Source organism: Motacilla alba, chromosome 2 (assembly GCF_015832195.1).
Source record: "Motacilla alba alba isolate MOTALB_02 chromosome 2, Motacilla_alba_V1.0_pri, whole genome shotgun sequence".
NCBI lineage: Eukaryota > Metazoa > Chordata > Aves > Passeriformes > Motacillidae > Motacilla > Motacilla alba.
Window position 1 is genome coordinate 99,444,079 of NC_052017.1, and position 25,670 is coordinate 99,469,748.

The following is a 25,670-nucleotide window of genomic DNA, read 5'->3' on the forward strand; positions in this document are numbered from 1 at the left end:
TGCACATGATTTGTTTTGTCATTGAAATAGTAACATTCACTATGCTGATACAGAATTCAGCTTCTCCATGTTGTGAAACATGCACCTTCCTGTTCTGTGACAAGAAAGGTCACACTTACGTCCATTTTACTCTAAATTCACTGTGCAAATATAACGGGATGAAAAGGACAGAAGCAAAAACCCACCATTGTAATGCATTTTAAAATTAAAAGTTCAGGAGCAAACCCCATGGAAACCCAGAGTTAGTGTCAACAGTTATTCCTCTTTGGAATAGAATTAGTCCTGCTATGTGAACACAGCATGCATATTAAATGCAGCTTCCTATAGTCCTATTGTTGTGCCTGGTGGATGGGTTAAAAGAAAATGGAAACTCCTCCTTCCACTGCTGCTGAATGATTTGTTGCACTCCTTAGTGTTGGGGAGATGTTTTATGAAAGACTTGACTTTTTCAAGGTGTAAAATGGAAACTGCTGGAGGAACCATAATTTTGACTTCTCTACATTTTCAGTCTTGACAATACAGTCCTGAAGCAGAGCACATTTTTGTACACAGCTTCCCTACTCGCATTAAAAAAATAATAATTTAAACAGTCTTGGCAGCTCTAGGAAGGTACCAGGAAAAAAGGTGTGGTGTGTGTTAATATGATATAGTGGCTTAAGTCTTATTTCATTATTCAGAGATCCCCTCTTGCACATCTCCTGTGCAGACATTAAACAGATCCAACCCTGCTGGGAGAACAGCAAAACTCTAATTCTGACACCAGAATGGCTACTGGTAAGTGATATTTTTATTCCTTTAATCAAAGCTGTGGCCAACAGGAACCAAACTCCAGATGAAGCATGGAGAATGCTGCCTGTGCCCCTAGGTAAGTGCTCCAATACCTGCATATTTTCTTCAATACTGGGAGATAAACTAGTGTAATCAAGGGGAAAATATCAGTCCTTCAGCACACCTGAAAGATGCTGGGACTTGTCCTGCAAAATCTGACAAGCTCAACAAGACACACACTGCAGAGGGATCAGCCACTGACCATTTCCCTGGAGTTTACAGCTATTTCCACTTTTTATTCTACCAGAAAGCACCCTTTGAGGTCCGACCAGCAGAGTGGAGGCTGTTCTCCACCAGTGAGCTGGTGAGTGATGCAGGCATGAACTGGAACAGCTCTGAGAAACCGAGCACTGTTTGCTTACAGAGGAAGCACTTGCTTTTCAGAGCACAGGCATCTTTGTTGTGCTGGTGTTCAGGGAGAAAATCTTCATCCATCTTGGATACATTATGTACTCCATAATGTATGCACTGGAAAACAGTTGAAGCATTTTATGACAGCTGGCAGGAAAAAGTCCACGTGTTTGAGTGTTTTGGGGGATTTAAGTTTTTGGCTAATGCGCTGCACTATGAATGCTTGCACTCATGGGACGAGCTGCTGGGCACATGCTGAGCGAAGTTTCACTTGGCTACCAAGGAATAAGGAAGAGAGGACAAACTCCAGTACAGTTTATTGCAGTCAAATAACTTTAAGGCTGCAATTTGATGCAAACTCTAAACTGTGACAACATCTGTGAAGGGAGCTGTCCTGCTTGCCCCCTGCTACCCCCTTTGGTGCCTGAAGTCAGCCGCTCATGGTGGCCAGGGACTGAGTTGGCTTGGGAAAACGGTGTGCCTCGAGAATAATCCCTTTGTTGTTTACTGGGGTACTTTGCAGGCAGATCACTTCACTCATCTGGTCCCCTGGAAGGGCTCAGAAATGTTTGTCCTGGCACACAGGCAGCAGAGGAGGTGGGGGAGGCAGGATTGTCGCTCCCCACACGTAGGGCCAGTTTAACATACTTGGAGTCCAAATAAAAACCCAAACTGCATCCTGGGCACAAATGAGAACTTGGGATTGTGTTTCTGCACTTCTCCCTTCCTGCCTTGCTTGGCTCCCAGCTTTGCAAATCGCTGGCGTGTGCCATTGGAGTGGATGCACAGATTCCCCTGCTTTGCCGAGCTCTGGGAGTGCCAGGGCACACCAGCCCTAACTGGGTCAGAGACTTTCTTTGTACAAGTGAGCTGAGCTGCAGGGAAACCTTGCAGAGCCATGAAGCAGCCTCTCACACATGCAGTGGGGGGGACGGGGTGAGGGGGGCAGCGGATGAAGTGGGGCTGAGCTCCCAGCACGCTTGATTCCCTGCCAGCATAAGCTTCCTTCCAGGGCTTACAGGCACGGCACAAGGCTGAGTAAAGCCCCAGCTGCTCCCACGGCTGCCAGGGCTAAGCAGCCTGGAATCAGAGTGGTGCCACCAAGCCCTGCATCTGTCACTCCCATCTCCTCTGTGCTCCTCTGGGAAGTGGGGGGAGAGTGAACAAGAGACCAGTGAGCCCATTAGCATTTATTGTTTGTATTATTGTAGCACCTCAGTGCCTACTTGTGGACCAGAATCTCATCCTATTAGCACTGTGAAAACCCAGAGCCAAACTACTGTAGTTCCTGCCCCAGAGGGCTTACAATCTCCTTTTCCAAACAGGGGTACAAAGAGATGGAGGGGGTAAAAGGGAGCAGTGACAAAATGTTGATCACTATGTGATGGAAGGTGTTGATTTTCTGCAAAGAACCATCACCTTTTAAATGGTTACTTGGATTTAGATGTTCCTCACACAGTCAATATTTTGTATTTCTCATGAAAAAATACCAAGAAATCACACAGAACTTCATGTTATATTCAGTGAAAAACATTTTTCATTGCAAGAAACACACACAAGATTATTTTTAAAAAATATTGTTTAGTTTGTATCTTCTAAGCAGATATCTGAACATGTTTAAAAAGTCTACACATGCAGTGTACAAAAAAAAGTTAGATTTTTAACCAACTCTTTTGGCTCATTCCTTTATTCAATTTGCACTCTTGCAAAAAAGAGATACCTTTTAATAACTTTTTGATGAAAAAATAGAAGTGATTTAATATCAACTGCTTTTCTCGACACACTTGTGTTTTCCCTGTGCTCACGATTTAAAACACAATCTAAACAGAAGTTATGGGCTAGATACAGGGATAGAGAACAACTGTGTATTTAGGAAATCCATGTAACTGATTTTACAGGCTTTTCTGATCAAAAAGTGTGATTACAACGTTGTGCAAGAAGGGCATGTGATTTACAACTTTTTGCAAGCATATCTTATGTGCATATTTTTAATAACTTGCCTGTAAGGGGCCAAATCCTGCTGTTCTGCTTGAAGTTTCTCTAAAATCAACAGCTCTTTGACACTGTGCTCTATTCTGCTGGCCTCCTACTGCTGCGTGTCATAGCTAATACTGTGAATAACTCAGCTTGAGTTCAATATTCCTGGTTTTAACTAGAAGTACTCTATGGTAGTAATTGTTTGCAGGTTTGAGTATCTTACAGAGGCCTACGGGACACTGATTTATGCCCATGCAGAGGGACGAAGGGAAACAAAACTAGCTGGGCAGTTTGTAAAACAATTAAACATCTTCCATGGTCAGGTCTCCTATTTGCCATTTGGATAGCCCCAAGTGGAATCACCTAAGTAACCTAAAAAAGCCATTACCTGAAAACAGCTTCCAATATTAGCTTTCTTCTCTCTATGCATTCTCGAAGTTGCTGTAAACATCCAGGGTATCCATATATATACACATACACCCCTGGGGATGTGTGTGTATGCGTGCATGGACACGTGTAGGTGCATATATACACATATACACACACACAGACACACAGACATGTACATATATGGATACAGAGCTATGACCTTGTTAGGAAATAACAATGCCATTTTTATTGCATTCCTAAGTATCGTGGAACAGGGATATTATTATAGGCACACATCTCAACTACTCCTCCTTTACTACAGTCCTAAAGCTCATTTACCTGAGATCTGCATCTGTAAAAATAAAGTTCCATTTTTTTAGCTGCGTGTTACAAAAGACTAAATATCAGCCCCACAGATATGAAATTACAACTTAATTTTGAGACTAATTTGCTACAAGTAAAATATTCTATCTTATAAAAAAGATACTGCTGAAAGAGATACATATTAAAAAGGAAACACGATTCTTAGAGGTCTAAAAATCTCCCTATGCCTTCCCACATGGTAATAAATTTATAAAAAATATTTGACACAGAAAATCTCCCCAGAAATCATCCTGCTGAAATCACATACCCTTTCAAGACACCCATCTCGCAAACGTTACACGGTTCAGGAGGGCAAACTCCGCACAAAGAGTGTTTAATTCTCGTCGTCCCGCCGGTAGGGAATAGTTTGTATTTCCTGAGCTATGAACATGGCCATCTCTCTCGTGCCTGCAGCAATCACTCGGCAGGACATAAGATCCAGAGGTCCCCCTGAGGACAAGAGGATTAATGAGAAGTGTCTTAAATATAAGCTCTGCTGTAATTAGAGAAACACAGAAACAACTTCATACATAGCTCCTTCTGGGGTGCGAAGGACAACCTAACTCAACAAATCCTACATGGATATCTCCAGCAAAAAATTATTTCATAAGATTCTAGATACAGAGCCAAAGTATGCAAGAGGAGCAGTGAATGCCTAGATTTGTTCAGTAGCCAACAATAAAAGCAATATTCCCCTTTCCTAGCAACGGGACAGAAATTATTTCCTTCAGTTCATTCATTACCCTTCTTAATTGACCAGATCCTTCCACAGTATCCAGGTACTAGTCACCAGTTAGTGAGCCATTACTCTGAGATGTGTACCATCTAAATTAATTAAGCAACAGTCTGGAGACTGTGCTGCCCTTTACTCCCTCTGAGCAGTTTCTAGTCATATATGTCCAAGCTGGTACCTCAGAGTCCTCCTTTCTGGGGAGGATGTCTCTGTTGGAATCTAATTGGAATGCCTGAGCATACCTGCCAATCTCCTGGGCTGGTTCCTTACTGTAAGGGAATTACTCAAAGTCATGGAAATACAGTTTGACTCAGAAGACCTTTGATGTGATGAAAGCCCATGCTGGAATTACATCAGTGTGTTCTGAATAACCAGCCCGAGCCTAGTGGAGGGTACAGACCTTTCTACAGGACACTGCTAGAAATGAGGTAGAGCCACAGAGGTGACACAGGCTGCCCCGAGGCAGCCACTCACCCAGTCCCCCAGCAGTGGGAAAGCAAGGGCATTTTGCTCACCTGAAGTGTCTATCACAGTGCCACCTGCCTCTCTGATGATGACAGTGGCTGCTGCCAGGTCCCAGCAGTGCAACCCAAACTGGTAATAGGCGTCTGCAGCGCCGGACGCCAAGTGGCACAGGGCCAGCGTGGAGCTCCCGATGACACGGACCCTACATCCCACAGCAACACAAAGAAAAAAAAGCTTTTGACTTCAACCTATGTGTACAACACACTTGTTTCAATCTTTTTTTTTTTTAATTACTTTTTTAAAAGACTTTTTGGTCACAAACTTGAGACGTATGCTGTAAAACATCTTACCCATGTGCTTGGGCCTTGAGCAATCTCTCAATGTTACCAAGGAACAATTTCAAAGTTGCAGGGTCACGTTTTGGACCAATTTCTGTTAAAATTAAGGCCTTCGAGATATCTGCAATGGTAGAGAGATGTTTCCATTAATTCAGCAGCTTCCAGATAGGTTCCATAAATTTGTTTTTAAATTAAACACTAATGGACTTTTCAGACAAAAATAATTTTTACGCCCCTTTTTCTACCCCAAACTTTTTCATAAAGGGACAACTTTGCATAGAAATTCAAGCAAGACTGTGTTTCTCCTATCAAATGATCTGCTCTTAACACACTTAAAAAAACCATCCAAAACAGGAGGATTAAAATCAAGAATGCATTCTCACATTCCTTCTCTTTCCATACATTGTTTTATTTCATTGACCTTTTGGCAAATTCACTAATATTAGCAGTCAACTGAAAATAACCCAGTAATCTAGTAACTTCTAATGATGTTAATCTATTCATATTTGAAAACACGATGGTTCTTGAATAGGGAATTCTAATGTAATTAGTTAACCAATTATAAATATTTGGGAACCCAGTAAGAGGAAAGAAAAGTTTCTCCCTACATCACCAGTCACCTAGAAATAGCCCATTCTGACATTTCAAAGACTGAAGACACCTTGTGATAGCAAAAAAAAAAACCCATCTTATGACAAATTAAAGCAGTATTTTTAATCATAATAACTTGTGAAAGTTCTATTTGTCTTGTGTTCAGCAAAGGCAATGCTGTCCTAGAGCAGATGGAAATACCAGCCTTGTGTACAGTCAAAGGAGAGACTCACAGTGACTTGAAAGGTGCTGAAGCAGTCCTCATGTGAGATCTGAATGCTGCCAGGCTACAACAAGAGTGTGCCAGTGTAGGTGGAGATGGTTGATCAAATGCCAAGTGTCCCTGCTCCTGCTGTGCCAGCTGAGCTCAGAGGCATTAAAGGGATGGCAAACTCAAAGGTTCAGTGGTTGAGAACTCACTGACTGGGCTCTGCCCTGTGCCAGGTGTCACCTACCCTGGGCTAAAGGTGAGGCATTCCTTCAGGCAGCCAGCCTCTACCTGGTTCTTACAGCTACCTGCACGAGCTGAAAGTTCTCTGCACAAGGAGCAAAGAGGATTTCAAAAGCAAATTAGGCTGGAGTGAGGCACCATTTTATTAAACAGGCTACCAAAGAATTTACTATTGCAGATGAACCTTATGCTCTCGAGCAACATGGTAAAATGGTTGGTAAGTAACAGGTTAAAAGTTACAGGGTGTCACAAATACTAACTGTAGGAACATAGATTCAATTGCTGCTTTTTAAATAACTGTGTTACCACAGAAAAACACCAATCCAGGCACGCTGTAGGGTATTTGTTGCTTAGCCACTATTAAAAGTTCTGGATGGTGAAAGCAATCTGCCTGAGATTATTTTGGATAACAGACCCAGTTTAAAATCAGAGAACATTTAATGTCCATCTCATTGCTGAAATGCACCAAGCATTCACAACATGCCAGTCATGGTTAGGTTGTAACTGAGACAGTTATTCTTCTGTTATTAAAAACATTTCTAATGCATAGACAGATCTCTTCAATTTTCCTCAAGGCTACAGCTGGAAATTGGATGAATAGACTAAGGCAACTAAAAGGGAGGTCTCTGCTTAGGAAAAGGAGCTGACTGATCACAAGACACTATGAGATTTCAGTAATTCAAGATATGGGCTTGGTAGAAAAGATTTAACAGTGATTTGGATAAATTTATGAGGGAAAGATCAGTTCTGTTGACCCCAGAAGATTAAAAAAACAAAATACATTTACAGTATTAGCACATGTAAGGCCTGACATGAATCTAAGCATGAGAAGAAAGTACCACTCCAGATAACAGGGAAGATGGGTCCTTCATTTAGGTGTATCATAGCTGCATGGACTCCCTACCAAACCTCTACAAAATTGGGTGTTGACAAAGAACAATGTTTGCCTGGGCTGTGATTTCAGATGCTTAAGCCTGAACAATGAATGCATAAGTGTAGATCACCATCATACAACAATCACATTTCCTGAAAACAAATGGCAGCAAGTGACACGACAGCTTAGATCTCAAACACATCATGGCCACTTCAATTCCAGTGGCAGGTAGAGGGAAACACAAGTCTGTCTCTTCCAGAGTTGGTTTATTTCACTGAAGCCACAGCTCTTACAGAGCAAATGTGATTTAAGATACTCGTAATATCAGTAGGAGTGAGATTAAAGCAGATCCAGCTTCACTGGTGAAAACTTCCCACCACAAAATGATGTATCTCAAAACAAAAGAAAATTTCAAAGCATTTGGAAGGGCGGAAGGTCTATTTCCCTTGCTATGTTCTAGACACCCACATAGCCTGGATGTCTAGAGAAAGGAAGACAGAAGTGACATGTGCCAAAATTGTTCATTGCTCAGCTGGAAACCAGAATTCTCTGACTGTAAAAGCACGTGAGGCCACTTCCACAGTGGTTCATGCAGTCCAGCTGGCAGCACCCCCAGGCCTCCCTAACAGTCTCTGCCAGTATGGGCTTTTTTGGAATATGAGATATTTGAGCACTGTGTGCTCAAAATGTGCTGTATAATCAGTGATTAAAATCTTAGGGATTTAAGATTTACAATGACTTTACAATCTGTCTCTCCAAACATGTAGACCCCAGATCACTATTAACTTAGATGAATAGCCAAACTTGTCAAATTTCAGGTGAAATTTTGATGCAGGGTCTGCTTCAGGCACTAAGGAAATCTGTATGTCAAAATGTTTGAAATTTACTGTGTTTTGAGCTCATTAATTCTCTCTTTGGGGTGAAATTTTTAACACCTCGGGTGTACAGTGGTCCACATTTCTGGCATATGTCTGCTTCCACTTACAACTGAGTGCTATTCTCTCCTCTGAAATTTGATTAACTAAAAAGAAAACTTCTCCAAATAATACTAAATGATTGTTTTCTATCATCATTAGGCAAACAGACAGGTCTATGATTTGGTTTAAATATAAATAAAAGATAAAATAACTCCATTCAAGCATTGGCAAAGTGTTGCTGGCTATTTGTACATCGAAACATACCTCACACACCAGAGCAAGCTGTCAAAGAACCCCTAATGAAGCATGCACGCTTTAATTCACTGTTAGCACATTTGCCTACAGACATCAGACACTCTGTGATGCACAAGATCATTGGAAAAGAAGTGAATAGAAGCCACAACAGTACTCTCAATTTGATTCACCATTCCCATTGCATCCTGCTCATAAAAAGTTACGCCAGGGAGCAGCTAGAATGAAACTGGTGAATCTACACATTCTTCCTTATTTTAAACAGCAGTTGTGAAGCAAAATAATTTAGGATTGTTTAAATAGTTCATATTCGGATGTATATTTTAAAAAGAAGAGGAGGAAAGTGATTTTTCAGGAAAAAAACAAACACAAAACAACAAAATTATCATGCAGGTGAAATACTTTCCATCAGGATAATGATGTTCATTATCCTAATGATGATTTGCAACAACTCTGAAACAAAATTAATATATTCCTTTTAGAGTTCTAACAAAACTAGACCAACCTGTCTCTTTTGATACCTGAAGCCTTTTGTCATTACAAAATGCCCCTTGACCTCTTCTACCAGTGTATAATCGTTCTTCAGTGCAGTGGTAAATTACACCAAATTCAAGCTTTAAGATTTCGAAAAGGAAAGAAATGAATGCAACTCAAATTACTCATCATAAATATAAACAACTACTAATGGCAAAAAGATCAGCAATATTTTAAGTGGTACACATAATAAAGATTACACTGATGCTAAAAAACTGGAATAATTTTACTATTACTGTGATATTGAGATATAGGTCATATAAAATTCAGTTCATAAAGAAAAGTTAATGCAAGGTGTTCCTGATCCTCTAAATTCTTACAGCTTGTTTCTGTTCACATTAGAATGGATTAAACACTGAGTTGTTTTCAAATGCAATTGAAATGTTTTTACTGAAAATACTCAAGACCTCTGAGGCAAGACTGAATGCTTTGCTTTCACTGGTGAGCAGTTACTCCTTGAAGCAACCCCACTGACCTTGGCTGGACCACAAAGATTTGCAGCCCCAGGATCAGTCAGGCATCCAAACTCAGGAGTCATGGCACTCCATATTAACAGTGGATGCTTTTGTAGGCACCTCAGCTTTGGTGGTGCATTGAATTTGCCTGCCTTTTCAATCAAAGAAGTATGCTCTAGTCACTTGTTCAAATCCTTCTCTGCAAAACCCTTTTGTGAAGATCTCTTGAAGTCACAAGACTCCAAGAGAAGGAGTTTGGACAGAAATAGCCTCAATGAAAGCTTAAGAATGTGCAACACTGGACTTTTCATGGGAGATTCTGTTTACCAATGAAAAGAGGGTCAGAATTAGACCCTTGGTATTTAAAATTTCTATTACTTTAATAGGCTCCATTAAAGACTTTAAAGCACTTTACAAACTTCAAGGGTCAGCTCTGAAAATTGCCCTTAGATCAGTAATATTAGCATTATTTATTTTAGGGGTACACAAAGATTAAGTGACTTGCCTGAGGTGTCTGAAGCGGGCCACAAGGTCAAGAAAACATCTCAGATGTTCTAGACTTCAAATCTTTTCCTGCTGCACTGGTGTTCATCAGAGACAATTTAAAGGGAATAGACTGTCCTGGCTCCCTATCCTGAGGTCCCATCTAAACCAAGGGGTTTTTTTTTGAGGAACACACTATTAATAGACTCTTTCCCTAAAGACATCTGCAGGAATTTCTTCAAGGCTTATAATCAGGCCAGTTCCCCTGTGTGTACTTTGGCTCCTTTTCAGTTTACTCTTTTTTCTGCTTGTCCTAATTGTTTAACTGAGGGAGATTTAACATCATTCTTTACTTTTGTTTCAGCTTTGTTTAGTTTACATAACCCAAAATATGCAGCATCAAAATCATGATGGTGTTCTAGAAAACATAAATATCAGCAAAAACTGTCTGGCAATAAAATGTAGTGTTCAAAAGAACCTTTGGCAATGAATAAATTTCAGAAAAGCATGGAAGTGTTTCTCTGCAGTTTTCATGTTGGAAAAGTCTAACCAGATAAGTACACAACATTATTCTGTTTCAATCAGTAAGAGGTACTAGCACATCTGAAAACTTGGTTGTTACTGCACAGAATTCTTGCTGGCTTTGCTTAAAGCTATACATACATTAAAGATTGTGGAGTTAAGCTAAACAAGGCACATTCATTGGCAATTTGAGTAACTAGTTATTTCATAGATGTGTATCAAATTGCAAACCAGCAACATCTGGAGAAAAGGCACTAGCACAAATGACTATAGCTAGGAAACTCAAAATGGCACACTGGAAGGCTGGGTACCTTCCTACCCTCACTATAATCATGGTCTCATGTGGTAAATATAGCTATCTCACTACATTAAGAAAAATACAAATGCAGATGGAATGAACTAGGCCCATAATTTTGCACTCTTCATAAAATCAGCTCTACATTGACTCCTAGCAGGAGTTAGCTTTCACAGGTACTAGTAGCAGGAAAGAAACAATAATATAACACAGGAACACATGTTTAAATTATGAAGAGGCAGCACTAAATGGAACTTATTATGGTTTTGTCTAACTAAACCTTGCTCACACCAGTACTTCCTTCTTCTCCAAATAAATCCCATGATACTTTTAATAATTGATAGAATTTTTTTTTTAATTGCCAGTTGGCATAAATAGGTTTTGCAGGACTATGATTTTAGATGAGTAGAGTGTGATCAGATGCATTTAAAAAGCATAGGAAAACCTGAGTAGTGACTGATTTTTTAAATTTTTGTTTTTTAAATTAAAGTTCCCACATGGTTTTGAGACTTCTAGCCAACTCTCAGTTGCCCATCTTAAAGAACATATTTCATACCTCTTTGTTAACAGCAAATCCAATGCTCACTGCCACTGTTGGAAATCTGTGAAAAATAAGAAATGAAGTAGTGCTGATGAAAAATCTCTCAACTTACTCCTTATGCAACCCCCTTAGGCAACAAAACCCCGCACGGAGCTCTGTGAGTTTACTTGTCAGAATGCCCTTGACATGATACTATTTCTCCTTTGTCAGCCTCTTTAACTTTGTCATTTCCTTTTAAAATGTAAGTTAATATTGGAGAAGGCAAGAAATAAACTCATAAAGACATCACAATTTTTACACTGAATGTGTCGTATATTTTAGGGATGTTTTTGCTTTAGTGTAATTGAATTATCCAGTATAAAACCATTAATGTTGTAACAAGTCATTGCTTTTAAGAATACACTTTGTTCAAACTATGCATCTGAGATGGAAATTAAGCAGCATGGAGATACCTTGCTGCTGACCAACAGCAGAACAAGAAACCAGTTCCTCTATGCTCTCCTTTTTCAAAGTGATGATCATGTATTTAATCTGGTCCTTTTGACTACTGTATAATTATTACCTTTTAAACAATGAAATAAATTCATTTCTTAAAAACACATTTCAGAAAGGACTTTGGAAGTCCAGAAAATATTGCTAGAAAGAGGAAATGTCACTTAATTGCATGAAACATCACCACATGACACCGTCCACCTCCCCTGGAATTCTGTGTAATTGCACCAAAAGTCAAGGAAATTATGAAAGTTGTGGTTATTTTAAGCCGCTAACTATAAGGCGGTGTTTCTAAGTAGAAATATTATGAATAGTCGTAAGTTCACAGCTCCTAACACTTGAATGGTGAATTAAAAGTCTTAATTTTTGCAGCAAGGACCCCTAGATTTCGTTTTGCAGAGGTACTTTAGAAATATAACACCAGAATCTCTGCTCAACTCAGTTTTCAGCGCTGCTCTGCACACAGGCAGGGGTGGCACTTCCCAGGAAGAAGGAAGCGCCTGTGTCTGAAGGGGAGAGCTCCGAGAAGGAATGTGCGGAACCCACGGGAGGCGCCGGGCCAGGAGCGCTCACAGCGCAGCCTTGTCCCGCCAGCGCCGCGCTCGGCTCCCTGCACGCTGACCTGCGGGGCTGGGGGCGAGCTGGGCTGTGAGCTGGGGTGCGAGCTGGAGGTTGTGAGCTGGAGGTTGTGAGCTGGGGTTTGAGCTGGGCTGCGAGCTGGGGTTTGAGCTGGGCTGTGAGCTGGCTCTGAGCTGGGGTTTGAGCTGGGCTGCGAGCTGGGGTTTGAGATGGGCTGTGAGCTGGCTCTGAGCTGGGGTTTGAGCTGGGCTGTGATCTGGGCTGTGAGCTGGGCTGCGAGCTGGGCTGTGAGCTGGGGCTGTGAGCTGGCTCTGAGCTGGGCTGTGAGCTGGGCTGTGAGCTCGGGGCTGTGATCTGGGCTGCGAGCTGGGGTTTGAGCTGGGCTGTGAGCTGGCTCTGAGCTGGGGTTTGAGCTGGGCTGTGAGCTGGGCTGTGAGCTGGGCTGCGAGCTGGGCTGCAAGCTGGGCTGTGAGCTGGGGCTGTGAGCTGGGCTGTGATCTGGGCTGCGAGCTGGGGTTTGAGCTGGGCTGTGAGCTGGGCTGTGAGCTGGGGCTGTGAGCTGGGGCTGTGAGCCGGGGTTTGAGCTGGGCTGCAAGCTGGGGTGTGAGCTGGGCTGCGAGATGGGCTGCAAGCTGGGGTGTGAGCTGGGGTTTGAGCTGGGCTGTGAGCTGGGGTTTGAGCTGGGGTTTGAGCTGGGCTGCGAGCTGGGCTCTGAGCTGGGCTGCGAGCTGGGGTTTGAGCTGGAGCTGTGAGCTCAGGGCTGTGAGATCGGGGCTGTGAGCTGGGGCTGTGAGCCAGGAGACAGTGGCACAAACTCCAGCTCACCCTTAGAGAATGGCACGAACACAGCCTCCCCCCCACACACCACGGCAGTTACCCAGAGATAAGAGGATGGCTCCTATGTGTGAATCCCCACCAGGGAAAAGCACCTTCAGGAGGAAGGGAGAACTTATGAGAAGCCACATTTTGGGTTTTGGTGGGTTTCCCAGGCCATTTACCTGTGCACAAAGTTGCACGTTCCATCAACAGGGTCAATAATCCAGGTTGGACTGTCGGTGAGGACACATTTTGAACCTGCAGCAGTGGATTCTTCTGCAATAAACCTGCATTTGGTGCAAGGGTAAAATAAGTATCCCGGAACATTAGCTTAGGTACATGACTTGGAAAGCACAGCCCCATCATTCTGGTTTTTAAGAGAGAACTTCTCCCTCTCTTCATAAAAATATCTTGTATAAATGTAAACACACATACCACTTTTTCAATTTAGGAATTGGTAACTTTCAGAGCCACTTTGAGGGAAAGTTCTCAAATCTACAAAATCTACAGCACACTATTTTACATGGCAAAAACGAACGCTATTTATGTACACTTCCCCAATACACCATTAAGGAAGCCATGAAAATGAACGCAGAAATGGATCTGAACAGGCATCCCTGGAACTCAAGAAGAAGATTATTTTACGCAGGATATAATTTTATGGGTTAGGTCTGTCTCTTGCAGTAACTAATATAAACTGCAAACTATACCTGCTTCTCTTTTGCAGTTAAATTCAGTCACAAGGAAATAATACACTCTTTAAAAATCCACAATCTTGCTCCTATCTGTATTTTTTACAGTAATCTGACCCAGGAAATTAGGAGGTTTACAAAGCTGGACTTTCTTTTTCCCATGACCCAGAAAAAAATCAACAAATTATTTTTTGTTTGTTTGTTGTTTGGATGCACAAGGCACAAAATGAAATCTGAGATCATCTTCTCTTCTGTTGTTGTGTCCCAGTTTCTTTTAGTAGTTTTTTTTCTCCTTCTTCCCTGGGAAACGAACATCCAGTTCTGGCACATTTCCTGTCAACCTTAATTATCCCTGCTTTCCCATAAACTGCCCAAGGTCTTTTTCTGTAAGAGATGTGCAGGTGCTACTCTCACAGATTTTCATAAAATCCTTTATGTACAGCAGGAGAGGAATCCAACTGCTAGTACTGAATCTTGCTGGTGGTTTCACATTTGAACAGCTGGTAGTGGTATTCAGAGTTTCTGCAAATGCTTGAAGACAAAAAAGCTTCTCTCAAAGACACAAACAGAAAAAAATAGGATAAAATAAAGAGAAAATGTCTTTTGCAAAAGAGTCCTTCCCTAGGACTAGAGTAGCAGCTATTTTATTTTGTGTCTTCAACCTGTACCTCATGATTCCAGATAACACTTGAAGCCATGAGTTTAAAATGTTCTGCAGACAGCACAGGAGGAGACTTCTTTTGTATTTTGAATTTTGCAAATGCTACTCTGCCTCAACCTAAGTAGAAACAGACTATTTTCATGGCATTATAGACCTCCAGCTGGTACAAAGAGGGAATTAGGAAATGTTTGTTACTATTTTCATCTCCATTAAAATATAAAGCTGAAGGACGAAGTGCTAATGCACAACTGAGAAACGAGAAAAGACTTGAACAGGTGTTTAAAACTCTCAGTTTAACATAACACTTTGCAGGCTCCTTGCTCTAAATATTCCACTACTTTGTCTTGTTGGTTCTCTATCACTTGACTTCTGCTTTCACAAATCCTGTAGTCAGCATCCAAACCCAACCACGCCTTGTCTGTGCTGCTGGATGCAGAGGAAGTTCATCTTCTTGTGGGTGGAGCACCTTCCATCCCACCTCAGATTATCCATATTCCACATACATTATATCTCTGCTCCAACCTTGTGCCAGCTCCCCCAGCTGGAGCTTGAACTAAAGCTGCTGTCTGGCCAGTCAAAGAAAGGTGAAACAAAAACCTCATTAAAGACAGGAGTATTTCTGTGTCAGATGATTTGCCCTGAAGCATTGTGAGACAGTCCCTCACCTTTCCCTCCCAGTGGGGATGTGATCCTGCAGTCCGTGAGCTCAGAAATGCTAACCTGGAGCTGGGGCACAGCAGTGCCACTAATAAAATCTTCATGCTCAAGAGCAATTTTTCCAAAATGGATGCAGACCAAATTAGGTGCATATTTTATGAAATCTGGGCTAATGGGTAACAAAACACCCCCCTCACTGCTATACAACACTGGGAAATGTGAGAGTCCTGCAAGGTCACCTCTGTGTCCTGTAAAAAGCTGCAAACGAAGCAAAACACCCGGTGTGAAGTACTGGAGTAAATTCTAGGAACAGCTTGAGAAGTGGGAAGGGTAACCACCTCATTAAAATAGTTAATTTAACATGCCAGCCTGCCAGCTCTGCTGACCTCTGTTCAAATCTGCATTACACTTCACTCCCACTGAAAATGAGTCTAGTGATTTCAGCCAAGCCTTAGACTACATCTGTTCATGCCATGGTGCCACTCTGAAATTCACGGCAGGAGCAGCAGGGAAGCTGTAACATACCATAATCTGCAGCAGGAATGATACCCAGACAAATGCAGGAGACTCAGTCTGGGCAGGTGCCTCACCTATCCCCATATGGGGATCCAAGGACACAACGATGGGAAGCCAGAGTTGGACGTAACCCTCCTAAACTCCTGTGGCCTGATTTTAATGTCTACAGAGTTAAGGCCACTAGGAACACAAAAGATGACAGTTTGTGTAATTATAGCAAGGGTAAATGTTGGGATAGTCTTTTGCAACCAGCAGCCCCTGGTAGTCTGGCTGTGCCTACCCACAACTCTTGGACCTATCTGAAAAAAATATCCTTTTGAAAAGACTCCGGGACACACCAGAGTACTAAAAAGTGAGCAAAGATTAAAACTTGAGTGAAGTGTGAATGAAGATGACACATACCACTTACCTAAGAAGAAAAAAGAAACATGGGACAGAATTACTTTTTGAATGGTTTTCCCTAGTATTTCTCTGTACTTCTGAGTACATTTCCAGTATCTCAAGACTCATAAGCGCCTCAGTGCAAATGGCAGATTTGCAGATAAGATCCCTTTTAATTTTTCTAACACCTAAAGTCCATTTTTGATTCAGAGGACGTAAGAATTAAGATGATTTAGAAGAAAAAGAAATCACAGAAAACTTCAGTGCTGCTTTCAACAGCCTGGTTAGGGGAAAGACTGAATACAAAATAAATGCTATTTTAATATTTTCACTGTACTTAAATTTAACCCCTGACTGTTTTTGTATGCTCCTCATTGCACGTGTTTTAATCTAGTCTCGTTAAATTTAGCTTTAATCTACTGTTTAATCTAAATGCAATAATTATTTAGACAAATTCCAGGCAAGCCCAACAACTACTATCAACAAAATAAGATTGTCTCAAAGAAATGGCAGCTCCTTAATTTCCTTATAAAATCAGAAGTTAACTGCATGGAATTGATAAAATCTGGGATTTTTCAGTTGCTAGGCCTATGTTGACCTTACAATTTTTGTTCTCATCCTGAGTAACTTGAGTGTGTCTGGTGATTCGCATTTTGTGGGAAATGTGTAGGTTTTATGTTCTCTGCCAGACTGCTCAAGGAAAAAATGAACATAAGAGTGGAGATGAGAGAAGAGCACAGCCAGCAATAGTAGAAGGAATATTACACAAATAATAGGCTCGTGAAGCCTGGCACTCTCTTGAGAATTGCAGCCAAGAACCACACATTATGCTGTACAGTACAGCTTCAGTACGCCATCACATACAGCATGTATTTAGAAAGCCATATTTAGTATAAAATATGCTTTCTGCTCCTTCTTATGGTGTTGTTTTTTTGCCCAGCAGCATCACTGACAATCAGATTAGTAGCTGAGCCCTTCAGATTTTCCTCTTTGTTCATTTCTGTACAGCACTAGAATGCAAGGCTCATCCCCATCAGAGATGCCCCCAGTGAGAAGGGAGTCAGACACTATTTAAGGGATATACAGGCACTGGCTCTGCAGGAAAATGAATTTTATCCACTGAAGTCAAATGTAGAAGTCAATGTCTTCATCAAATCAAACCTGGCAACTAATACAAACCCTCTCTCTAATCTATGCATGAGCTGAGTTGTTATTTTCAAGTTGACCACAATAACTCAAGAGGAATCAACAACCTGATCTATTTTTAAAACCTCGGGGTTTGCACCATGTAGTAATTTATAGCCTGTTTAAGAGTAGGCATCAAATAATGATGATGATGACAAACAACCCTGCTTCCCACTGATCTTCTCACTATAGAACACAAGGTAAATGTAATTAAATGCACTTTTACCTCTCCTGATCTGGCAAATGCAAATGTGTGATAGCAACAGGAAAGGTCTGCAGGGTGGGACCCTTGCTAGCATATATTTCTGCTATATTTTTATAGATAGCATTAGCATAATTCATATACAGTAGGCAGCAGACCAGTATTCTGAACATCATGGAGATCCACATGAAACCTTCATCCATGATGTCCCTACAGGGGAAACATTGCTATTAAATACATATATCAAGAAACACGGAAAATATAAAGTACTAAGTATAAGGAAATGGTACTTTTTTAAAAAACAGGAGTCCTACAAAAGTGTAGGAACAATAGGTTAATATATAAGAAAGGTACAGAGACATAAGAAAGATAGACAGACTTTTAAAGTTCTCTTTAAATAATAGTCAGAGACGCAGCACGCAAAGGACAAAAAAAGGTCATTAATAGTTTCTATAGGCACTCACCTGTGGGAGGGAAATTTCTCTTTCAGAACAGAAATAATTAAATTTTCCACAAAATGATCAGTTTCTGTCACGAGATCTGCTGCAGATGTCTTTGTGGACACTTGTTTTTCCTCTGTTAGAGCTTTCCTAATGATCTGAAACAGAAGTTCATAAATCAGATTTGTTGGGCTTTCAGCCTGTGCATACTAAAATAGTATCTTCACTGAAAAAAACATAGCTAATCCTGAAAAACAGCTGTAGGCCTAATTCTACCAGAGGCTGTTATAATTTTTTGACAAAAAAAATCCTTCTGAGCTAATGAGTACTCTTTTGGAACATGGCATTTTGAATCACTCTGCAAAAACCACTCTTGATAGTTCCGAAAAGGATTGATTAAGGGATGCAACTAAGGTAATAAAGGGATGATGGCAGTCATCATGATTTAGAAAATTACCAAAAGCATACACAAGGTAAGAAAAAACCTCAAGGCTCAGGCATTTTTCAAGGAAAGCCCTATTTCTTTCTTCTTTTCTTTTCTTCTTCTTTTTTTTTTTTTATTTATTTTTTTTTTTTTTTTTATATATATACAGGGCCAATACCCCTCTGCTCTCTTACTTTAAAAGATATGCAATAAGGCAAATGTAATTGGTTTCCATTGTGCCAACAAAGACACATCTTTTTTGGGAGGTTTTTGTGGGTTTTTTGAACTTTAAATGCTGACCACCCTCTGGTTCCCAAATAATTGCCATGTATTTAACAAGAACAAAAATTGAAGCTTTCCCTAGATGTGAAACCAATGATTTAAACCTGGACTCTCTTCTGGAAATGTCTTCATCTGATTCTCCAGGGTATTAGTGTTACAAGCTCGAGTACACATGCACATATGGGAAAACACTTAATGAAAGCCTTTCACCATTTTCCCCATTTTCTTTCTGTTCTTTTTTTCCCCATTTCTTCATTAAAAAGAAAAATAAAGGGACAGGATGCAAAAGGAGATCACTTATTTTTTTAATCAGTGAAAATGACAAACTATTTGAAATTAAAAAAAACAAACAAAAAACCAAACCAAAACAAAGCAAAAATTAAGCACCACTCATTTGTAACCCAGCAGCAACAAGATCAACATTCTAATTTCCATCTAAAATTTATATATTTAAATTGCTTAGCTAAATTTCCCTTGATCAAAGTATTTTAAAACCATTGAGAAATACTTGGTGGCCAAAGAAAACGGTTCTGCTGCAGTATGCATGGGAAAGGGAATCAGAAACTCTCAAATGTCACCTCAACTCTTGGTTTTTGTAGTATAAAATACTATATTTGAAGGGTGTGCTTATTGATCTGACAAGTAAAGGATATGGCCAACTATTGCCTTACTATAGAAGGTATCTGGACTAATGCTTCTGCTTTGTGAGCTGTAAAACATCAGCTGTGCCTATTTACTGAGCTTGTGAGGGCAGCTGGTACTTCCCAGTTTGAGGTCTTGCTAAAGTTCATTACTGTATATCAATTTATTAACCACACTTGATCTTTTTACTCCTCCCAATGCCCTGTGTGGTTGTCTTGAAGGATTTATGACAGAAGCATAAAACTGTAACTCCAGCAAGGCCCTTGGGCTTCTCTTCAGCACAAAACACTCCAACCACCCTCAGTTGTGTATTCTAAAAAATCTGCTATGCTGATACCTTTTATTTTATTTGCTCTTCTTTACTTTCCTATTGTCTTTAGTGCCTGGAACTTCACACAGTGAAATAGATGAGGAATGTCCTCCTTTTGACAGAGAAGATTTTAATTTCTTCTTAGCAATGCTACGCTCTTGACTTCTATTCAGTTTGAATGCGTAGTAGATTGAGATTTTTGCAGCCATTTCAATCAGTGCCACTGCTCAGCAGGGCAGTGAGATCACACCTGAACCTTGCTGGGAAAGAAAAAACAGAGATGAAACCTCTGTCCTGTGGACGTGCTCTGCAATCAGCCGATTGCGTTGCATGCTCTGGCACTTGATCTCTCTGGTTTGAGTACAGCCCTTTGCACACGCCAGATTCAAATTGAATATTTTTGGATTTCTGATCCTTTGCCCAGTTGCTCACTACCATTTCTCACTTTAACCCTGTCTGTCTCTCTGGTGGCCAGCATGAGGCTCCAGCCACTTTGGAGGTGGGAGTAGCCAAGGGTGTGCCTGCACTCAGAAGTGGTGGCCGATGGCCTTCTCACCCATCTCCTCTGCAGGCCTGTGCCAAGCAGCCACGACACACATTTAGCATTCACCAGCCCTGCCATGAGCTGCTTCTCCCCACGCCTTGTGCAAGCAGAATGTCAAGAGGAGAGGAGGAGCCAAGTCATGGTGCTGGGCTGAGGTCACCAGCCACAGATGGACACCACATCTGTGGAGGCTCACCCACAGCACGCACGATGGACGCCTCTGATTCTGCCAACTCTCTGCCACTTACAAAGGGCTTGACAAAAGGGACCCCTTGCATTTGCTCCAGCTTGTACAGGTATGCAGTCCAAGCCAGAGTAACCCCATGCAAGGATCACATTTCCTGCATAATTGATGAAAAACTTTTATTCTTTGGAAGAATAATCCAACAGCTCAGAGCAGTGTAGAATTCAATTTATGTCGAAAAAATCCCTAAAAGTCTGCCTACAAAGGAGTGTTAGGGCCTGCTGCCTCAGAATACTTTGAGAGCATCACTCAACTCCTCTCCTTGCAAAAGCCTTACAATAATGTCTGTGGGTACCTGCTGCAATTGCCTGGTCTTTCCAGATGGACATGGTGTTCCATTAAAGTCTCACTCTAGCAGAACCCAAAGGAACTACAGGATGATGAAATGGAAACAGGAGGTTGCACCTTATCCCCATTGTACAATGAAATTGGCAATCAAGACATTGGCAGTCAATTACAATTGCTGTAATTTGGCTGTAAATGTATTTTACTGAACTTTATTCCTGTACTAGGGCTTGTCCCTAGATTACTGAGATTTTTCAGCAATTTCTAAGCAACTGATTTTTGGGAGCATGGTTATTTACAGCAGAGCCATTTAACACTCTTAGCCCATGCTGCCCCTCCTCTAATGCAGATCTTATCCTAATACCCTGCTTGGGAGCATTTGGGGGGTTATGCAAAGCGAGGGGCATTTACATCATTACATGGAGCCCACATCACAGAGCACGACCCAGGCTCTCCCTGCTCCCTCCTTCATTTTCCATGGAGCAGGGGAAATGGAGACACTGGGGCTCAGTGCAGTCAGTCCTGGACTCTTCCTTTTTTAATGCCTTTGTAAAATTTATTCCAACAAAGCAGAATGAAGAAGACAGAGGGTCAAGATGCCTTTTCTCCCAATACCTGCCAGAGGAGCCACCTACAGCAGTGTGCTCATGTCAGATATTTCATTTCACCATACTGCTTGCACTCACCACACACTTCTGGGAGATCTAAGATAGATTTTGGATGCTTGCAATACTATCCTGAAATTTGCTGACTGATAAAATCAAACACCTAGATAAAAAGCATGAGTACCTTCAAATAATTCAGGAAATTCCTATCTGGTTTGCTAAAACATCTGTCCATGTTACATAGAAAATGCCTAAAAATTTCCCCTGGGACCTAACATCATGGAAAAAAAGATCTTGGCTTTTTAGAATATCAGTGAAAGTTTTGTCTTTTTTTTTTAAGTGATATTCTGCTATATCTCTTATGCCTCATAAAATTATTTTCCAGGAAAAAAAAGAAAGAAAAAAAGAGAGAAAAAAAAAAGTTTTGACTTCAGCACACTATGTCCTAGTGTTAGTTTATAACTCTTATTTTTACCTGGATGTATGTTTACTCATTTTGGTGAAGCTTTTCCAATTCTGCAATTGGAGAGAACAGTGCAGATATTACTCAGTGCTCTTAACAGCATCAAAGATGCATAGACTTGTCATGCCTGCTTTTCTTGAGCAAAATGTCCATCAAACCTATGGGTGTACTCTCATGAACAGAGCAAGCAGCTTACTTACAGAAAAAGCAGAAGAGAAGTTTGAAAATGTGCAGTTATTTGTGGCCTTGTGGAGTGAATTTTAAAGCAGGTCAATTACAGACATTACAAAACCATGACCATTCTTGTTATGAAACAGCCATATATATTAAATGAGAGCCTGTGATAGTTCATAAAAGTAATAAGAACTAAAGAACAGGATGGGCAAGAGAAGCAGTGATTTTAACCCAGTAATACGGGTTACTCCAGCAACAACACTTCAGACACATATTCAAGCATCACTTCTTTATTGGCCTTTTAAGTTTAGAAGAAACTGTTCCAGAGTGTAGACTCCTATCTGTTGGGAAGAAGATGTATTTTACCTATAGTCATGAAATACAATGCAATACAAATCAAGTAGTTGTATAAGCCAAAAGGGGAGACCAGAGAACTGTATTACTGGTTGACTTTTCCTAGAAATCCAAAATCTGGAAGTGCACATTTTTCTTCGGGCCAAGACTCTTGTAGACATTTTCTAATGACTCCAACCCTTCGTAACCTAGCCACAGTCCTGAGAAATGGAGCACCTTAAAAGAAAGGCTGAAGTGGCAAAGTCTCACACAGAGATGGAGACTGGAGTTGGATCTGGGGAGACAGAGAGTGCAAGCAGATTTCTAGGGATGGAGGTGAAGGTGGAAAGGTCTGAGGTATGGGAAGAGAAGTGGAAGAAAAAAATGAACTTGACTAGTGGAATTGACTGCTTTTGGTGATCAAAATAACCCCCATTTTTATCAGTCAATTTTCAACAAAATTCCAGTCCTACCAAATGCATGCTATACTGCACTAGGTGTCCTTAGCTCTAGCTTTGATTGGGAATAGCTGGAAGCAGATTGACACTTAAATAAACGAATAGAGCCATACCTGCAACTTTTCTTCCAGAAGGATCTCCAGTGCCTTTTGTAACAAAAAAGATTCCTTACCATGACAAAATAATTGGAAAAAAAAACCAACCACCCAGTTCCCAAAGTCCTACTTAAACAACATCTTTGGCAGGTTTAAATTTGGCCTGCCAAGGAATCAGCTATTTCCTGCCATTTGCAAGGTAGCAATGGCAAACTGTGATTTCAGATGCAAGGATTAGTCTTACAGAATGTTTACTTCTTCCAGGAAAAGGTGCTCAGCTGTGATTTTCTAAGCAAGTGAAATGATTGGGGAAGTGTAAAGCTGGCTTCAGAAATTGGTATTTTGAGAAATAAGGTGTGGAGGCTTGAGCAAGTCATGAGTCTCTTCTTGTGAAATGGCTGGCAGAATGACTGTGCCGGAGAAACTCCTGTTTTGAGAGTCTGTGAGAGCATGACCTGTCATCCTGATTTGGATTATCCATTTAGTCCCTGTATTATTAAAACAAGTCTCCTCTCCTCTGGCATTCTGTTCATCTGTGTAGTTGTTTTTCACTAAGGAGAAAACATGCTTAATAACACACCCTAAGGAAAAGTTATGGGTCTTGGACTCAAGATAGAAAAGGGGGCTTCTTAAATCACAGCATGTAAGTACGAATTGTGTTTCAAAATAGAGCAGAATGGAAGCGAGAGAGAAATACACATTGCTGAATAAATTTGCGTTTCATCCAGTTTCTCAATCAATCAATCTGCTGATCCCACTTCTTGGCTCTGTTAGAATTTGTGCTGCTGCACAGAGTGGGGTCAGGATGTCTCCTGAGATGACTAACCTGCTGTGTCAAAACACGGATCTGAAATAAGCTACTACCGACCTTCGTCACACACCTATTTGTCCCTAGCAAGCGAATTTCGGCCACTCTGAAGACTCTGCCCGATCCAACAAGAGAAAACCTCCTTCACACGGTTGTTTTGCTCTGCAAAAGCTGCTGGAAAACAAATGCTGGCCTCGAAGGATGCAACCGCCAAGGGAAGGGGCCCCTCGAGGGGGTGCAGCCCCCGAGGGAAGTACCCCCAAGGGCTGGGCCCCCCCTGCCCCCACGGAAGTAGCTCCGCAGCACGATGCCCCCCGAGGGATGGGCCCCCCGAGGGATGTGCCCCCCCAAATTCTGGGGTCCCCCGGGATGTGGCCCCGCTGCCGCCATCCCTCCCGCGGCCGAGGGCTCCGCCGGCGGCCCGGCTGAGCGGGTGCCGAGCCCCGCCGCCCTCCTCCTCCTCGCCAGCTCTGCGCATCACCCAAGCGCCGCACGGCCCTTCCTCGGACCGGGAGAAGGCTCCTCCGGCCGCGGGGCAGCCCGGCCCGGCCCCGTCCCGGGGGCAGCCTGCCCGGCTCTCACCTGCCCGGCGCGGCGCGCCAGCTGCACCGCCACCTCCACGCACTCCTTCCAGGGGTCGCCGCCGCCCGCCGCCGCCCGCCCTTCCTCCTCCTCCTCCTCGCACGGCTTCATCGCGGCGGCCGCGCTGCCCGGAGCGGGGCCGGGGGGCGCGGGGGGCGCGGGTCCCCGCCCAGGAGCGCCCGCCGAGGAGGATGCGCTGGGCGCACACACCGCCCGGCGCTGTCACTGCGCGCCCCGGCCGCGCCCCGCCCAGCGCAGCGGGGCGGAGAGAGGCGGCCGCCGCGGTCAATGGGGAAGGCGGGCTGGCTGCCGGGCGCTGACTTTAGGTGAGCCCCGGGGGCGGAGGAGGGCCGGGAGAGGCGGGGGTGCCGCGGAGAGCGGCGCCGGGGCCGCGCCGAGAGGGTGGGATGCGGCGGGCAGGGTGCGCAGGAGGGATGCGGCGGGCAGGGCGCGCAGGATGCGGATGGCAGGCTGCGCCGCCATCGCCGTGGCCGTGCCCCGGCCGCCCCTCCTGACATGGCGCCGGGACCGCCAGGCAGGGGCTGGGGCGCTCCTGTTTCCCCCGGGAGAAGGAGGAGCAGCCGCTCTCCCAGGCCGAGCGGCCCCTCGGGGCTCCGCTGCCCCCGTGTCCCCGGAGCCACCTCGCGGAACGAGGGCCCGGCTGTCGGCGACACCGGGGCTTTGGGGGGAAAGCTGGCGGCCGGCATTGGCCGTCTCGGGAAGGAAAAGGGAAAAGTGTGGGAAAAGCGGCCTCGGGAGTTCAGCTTGTTAGTGTTTGGGAGTTCAAATGTGCGGTAAGAAGTATATGGCCCTTTCTGTTTTTCCGTTGTCTCCGTGTGTCATTTTGGATTTGTCAAGGATGAGAAGAAGAGAACTCGGAACCCGCTGTTCCAGAATCCGTATAAGCCAAATTGCCATGCCGGCAGAGCAGGGAGCAGAGCCGGGCGATTCTGGATCCGCCTCTTAGAAGGAGGGCTGCCCAGGATGAATGCGTGCTTATGCAATAGAGCAGCCAGACTGTTGTGCTTCGAACACCGAGTGAGTGTTGGGAACACACACTTTATCTGTCAGAGTGAGGCTTTTCCGAATGACTTGTTCTGATGCACACTTGGCATTGAATGGGAAAAAAGAGAGCCCAGGGACTGAGTCCATCAGTGTAGCTTTTTGAAAGAGGCATTAGGTACAGAGAGTGTATGAAATTTGTTATTGTCTTTCAGCACCTGCTTTGTGGTTGAGAGTTTCATTTTCAGGGCTAGAATAGAGATGCTTTAGTAGTGAACACATTTGCATGAAGAAAATTGCATAACACCACCATTTACTATCTCTGAGCACAAAATTAATTAATTTCCTAGAGACTAGGCCAAATTAAATTGACATGGGTATTCTACTTAATGTAACAGACCCTAGATCTAGGTCTATTTTCTTTTGTTGTTTACCTTGTTGGACACAGATGACTTTGGC

The 25,670-nt window shown here is 42.7% G+C and overlaps 1 protein-coding gene across 1 annotated transcript; it reads right to left on the bottom strand.

Moving 5' to 3' along the window:
* Positions 1 to 2,365: 2,365 nt before the first annotated feature.
* Positions 2,366 to 24,521, bottom strand: IMPA2 (inositol monophosphatase 2). Its single transcript, XM_038126815.1, has 8 exons — positions 24,210 to 24,521; positions 17,985 to 18,118; positions 13,409 to 13,513; positions 11,355 to 11,400; positions 9,015 to 9,123; positions 5,437 to 5,545; positions 5,137 to 5,288; positions 2,366 to 4,338 (listed from the first exon to the last, which is right to left on the bottom strand). Exons 1-8 carry the CDS (start codon positions 24,318 to 24,320, stop codon positions 4,223 to 4,225), a joined length of 882 nt encoding a protein of 293 aa, XP_037982743.1. The 5' UTR covers positions 24,321 to 24,521; the 3' UTR covers positions 2,366 to 4,222.
* Positions 24,522 to 25,670: the final 1,149 nt, after the last annotated feature.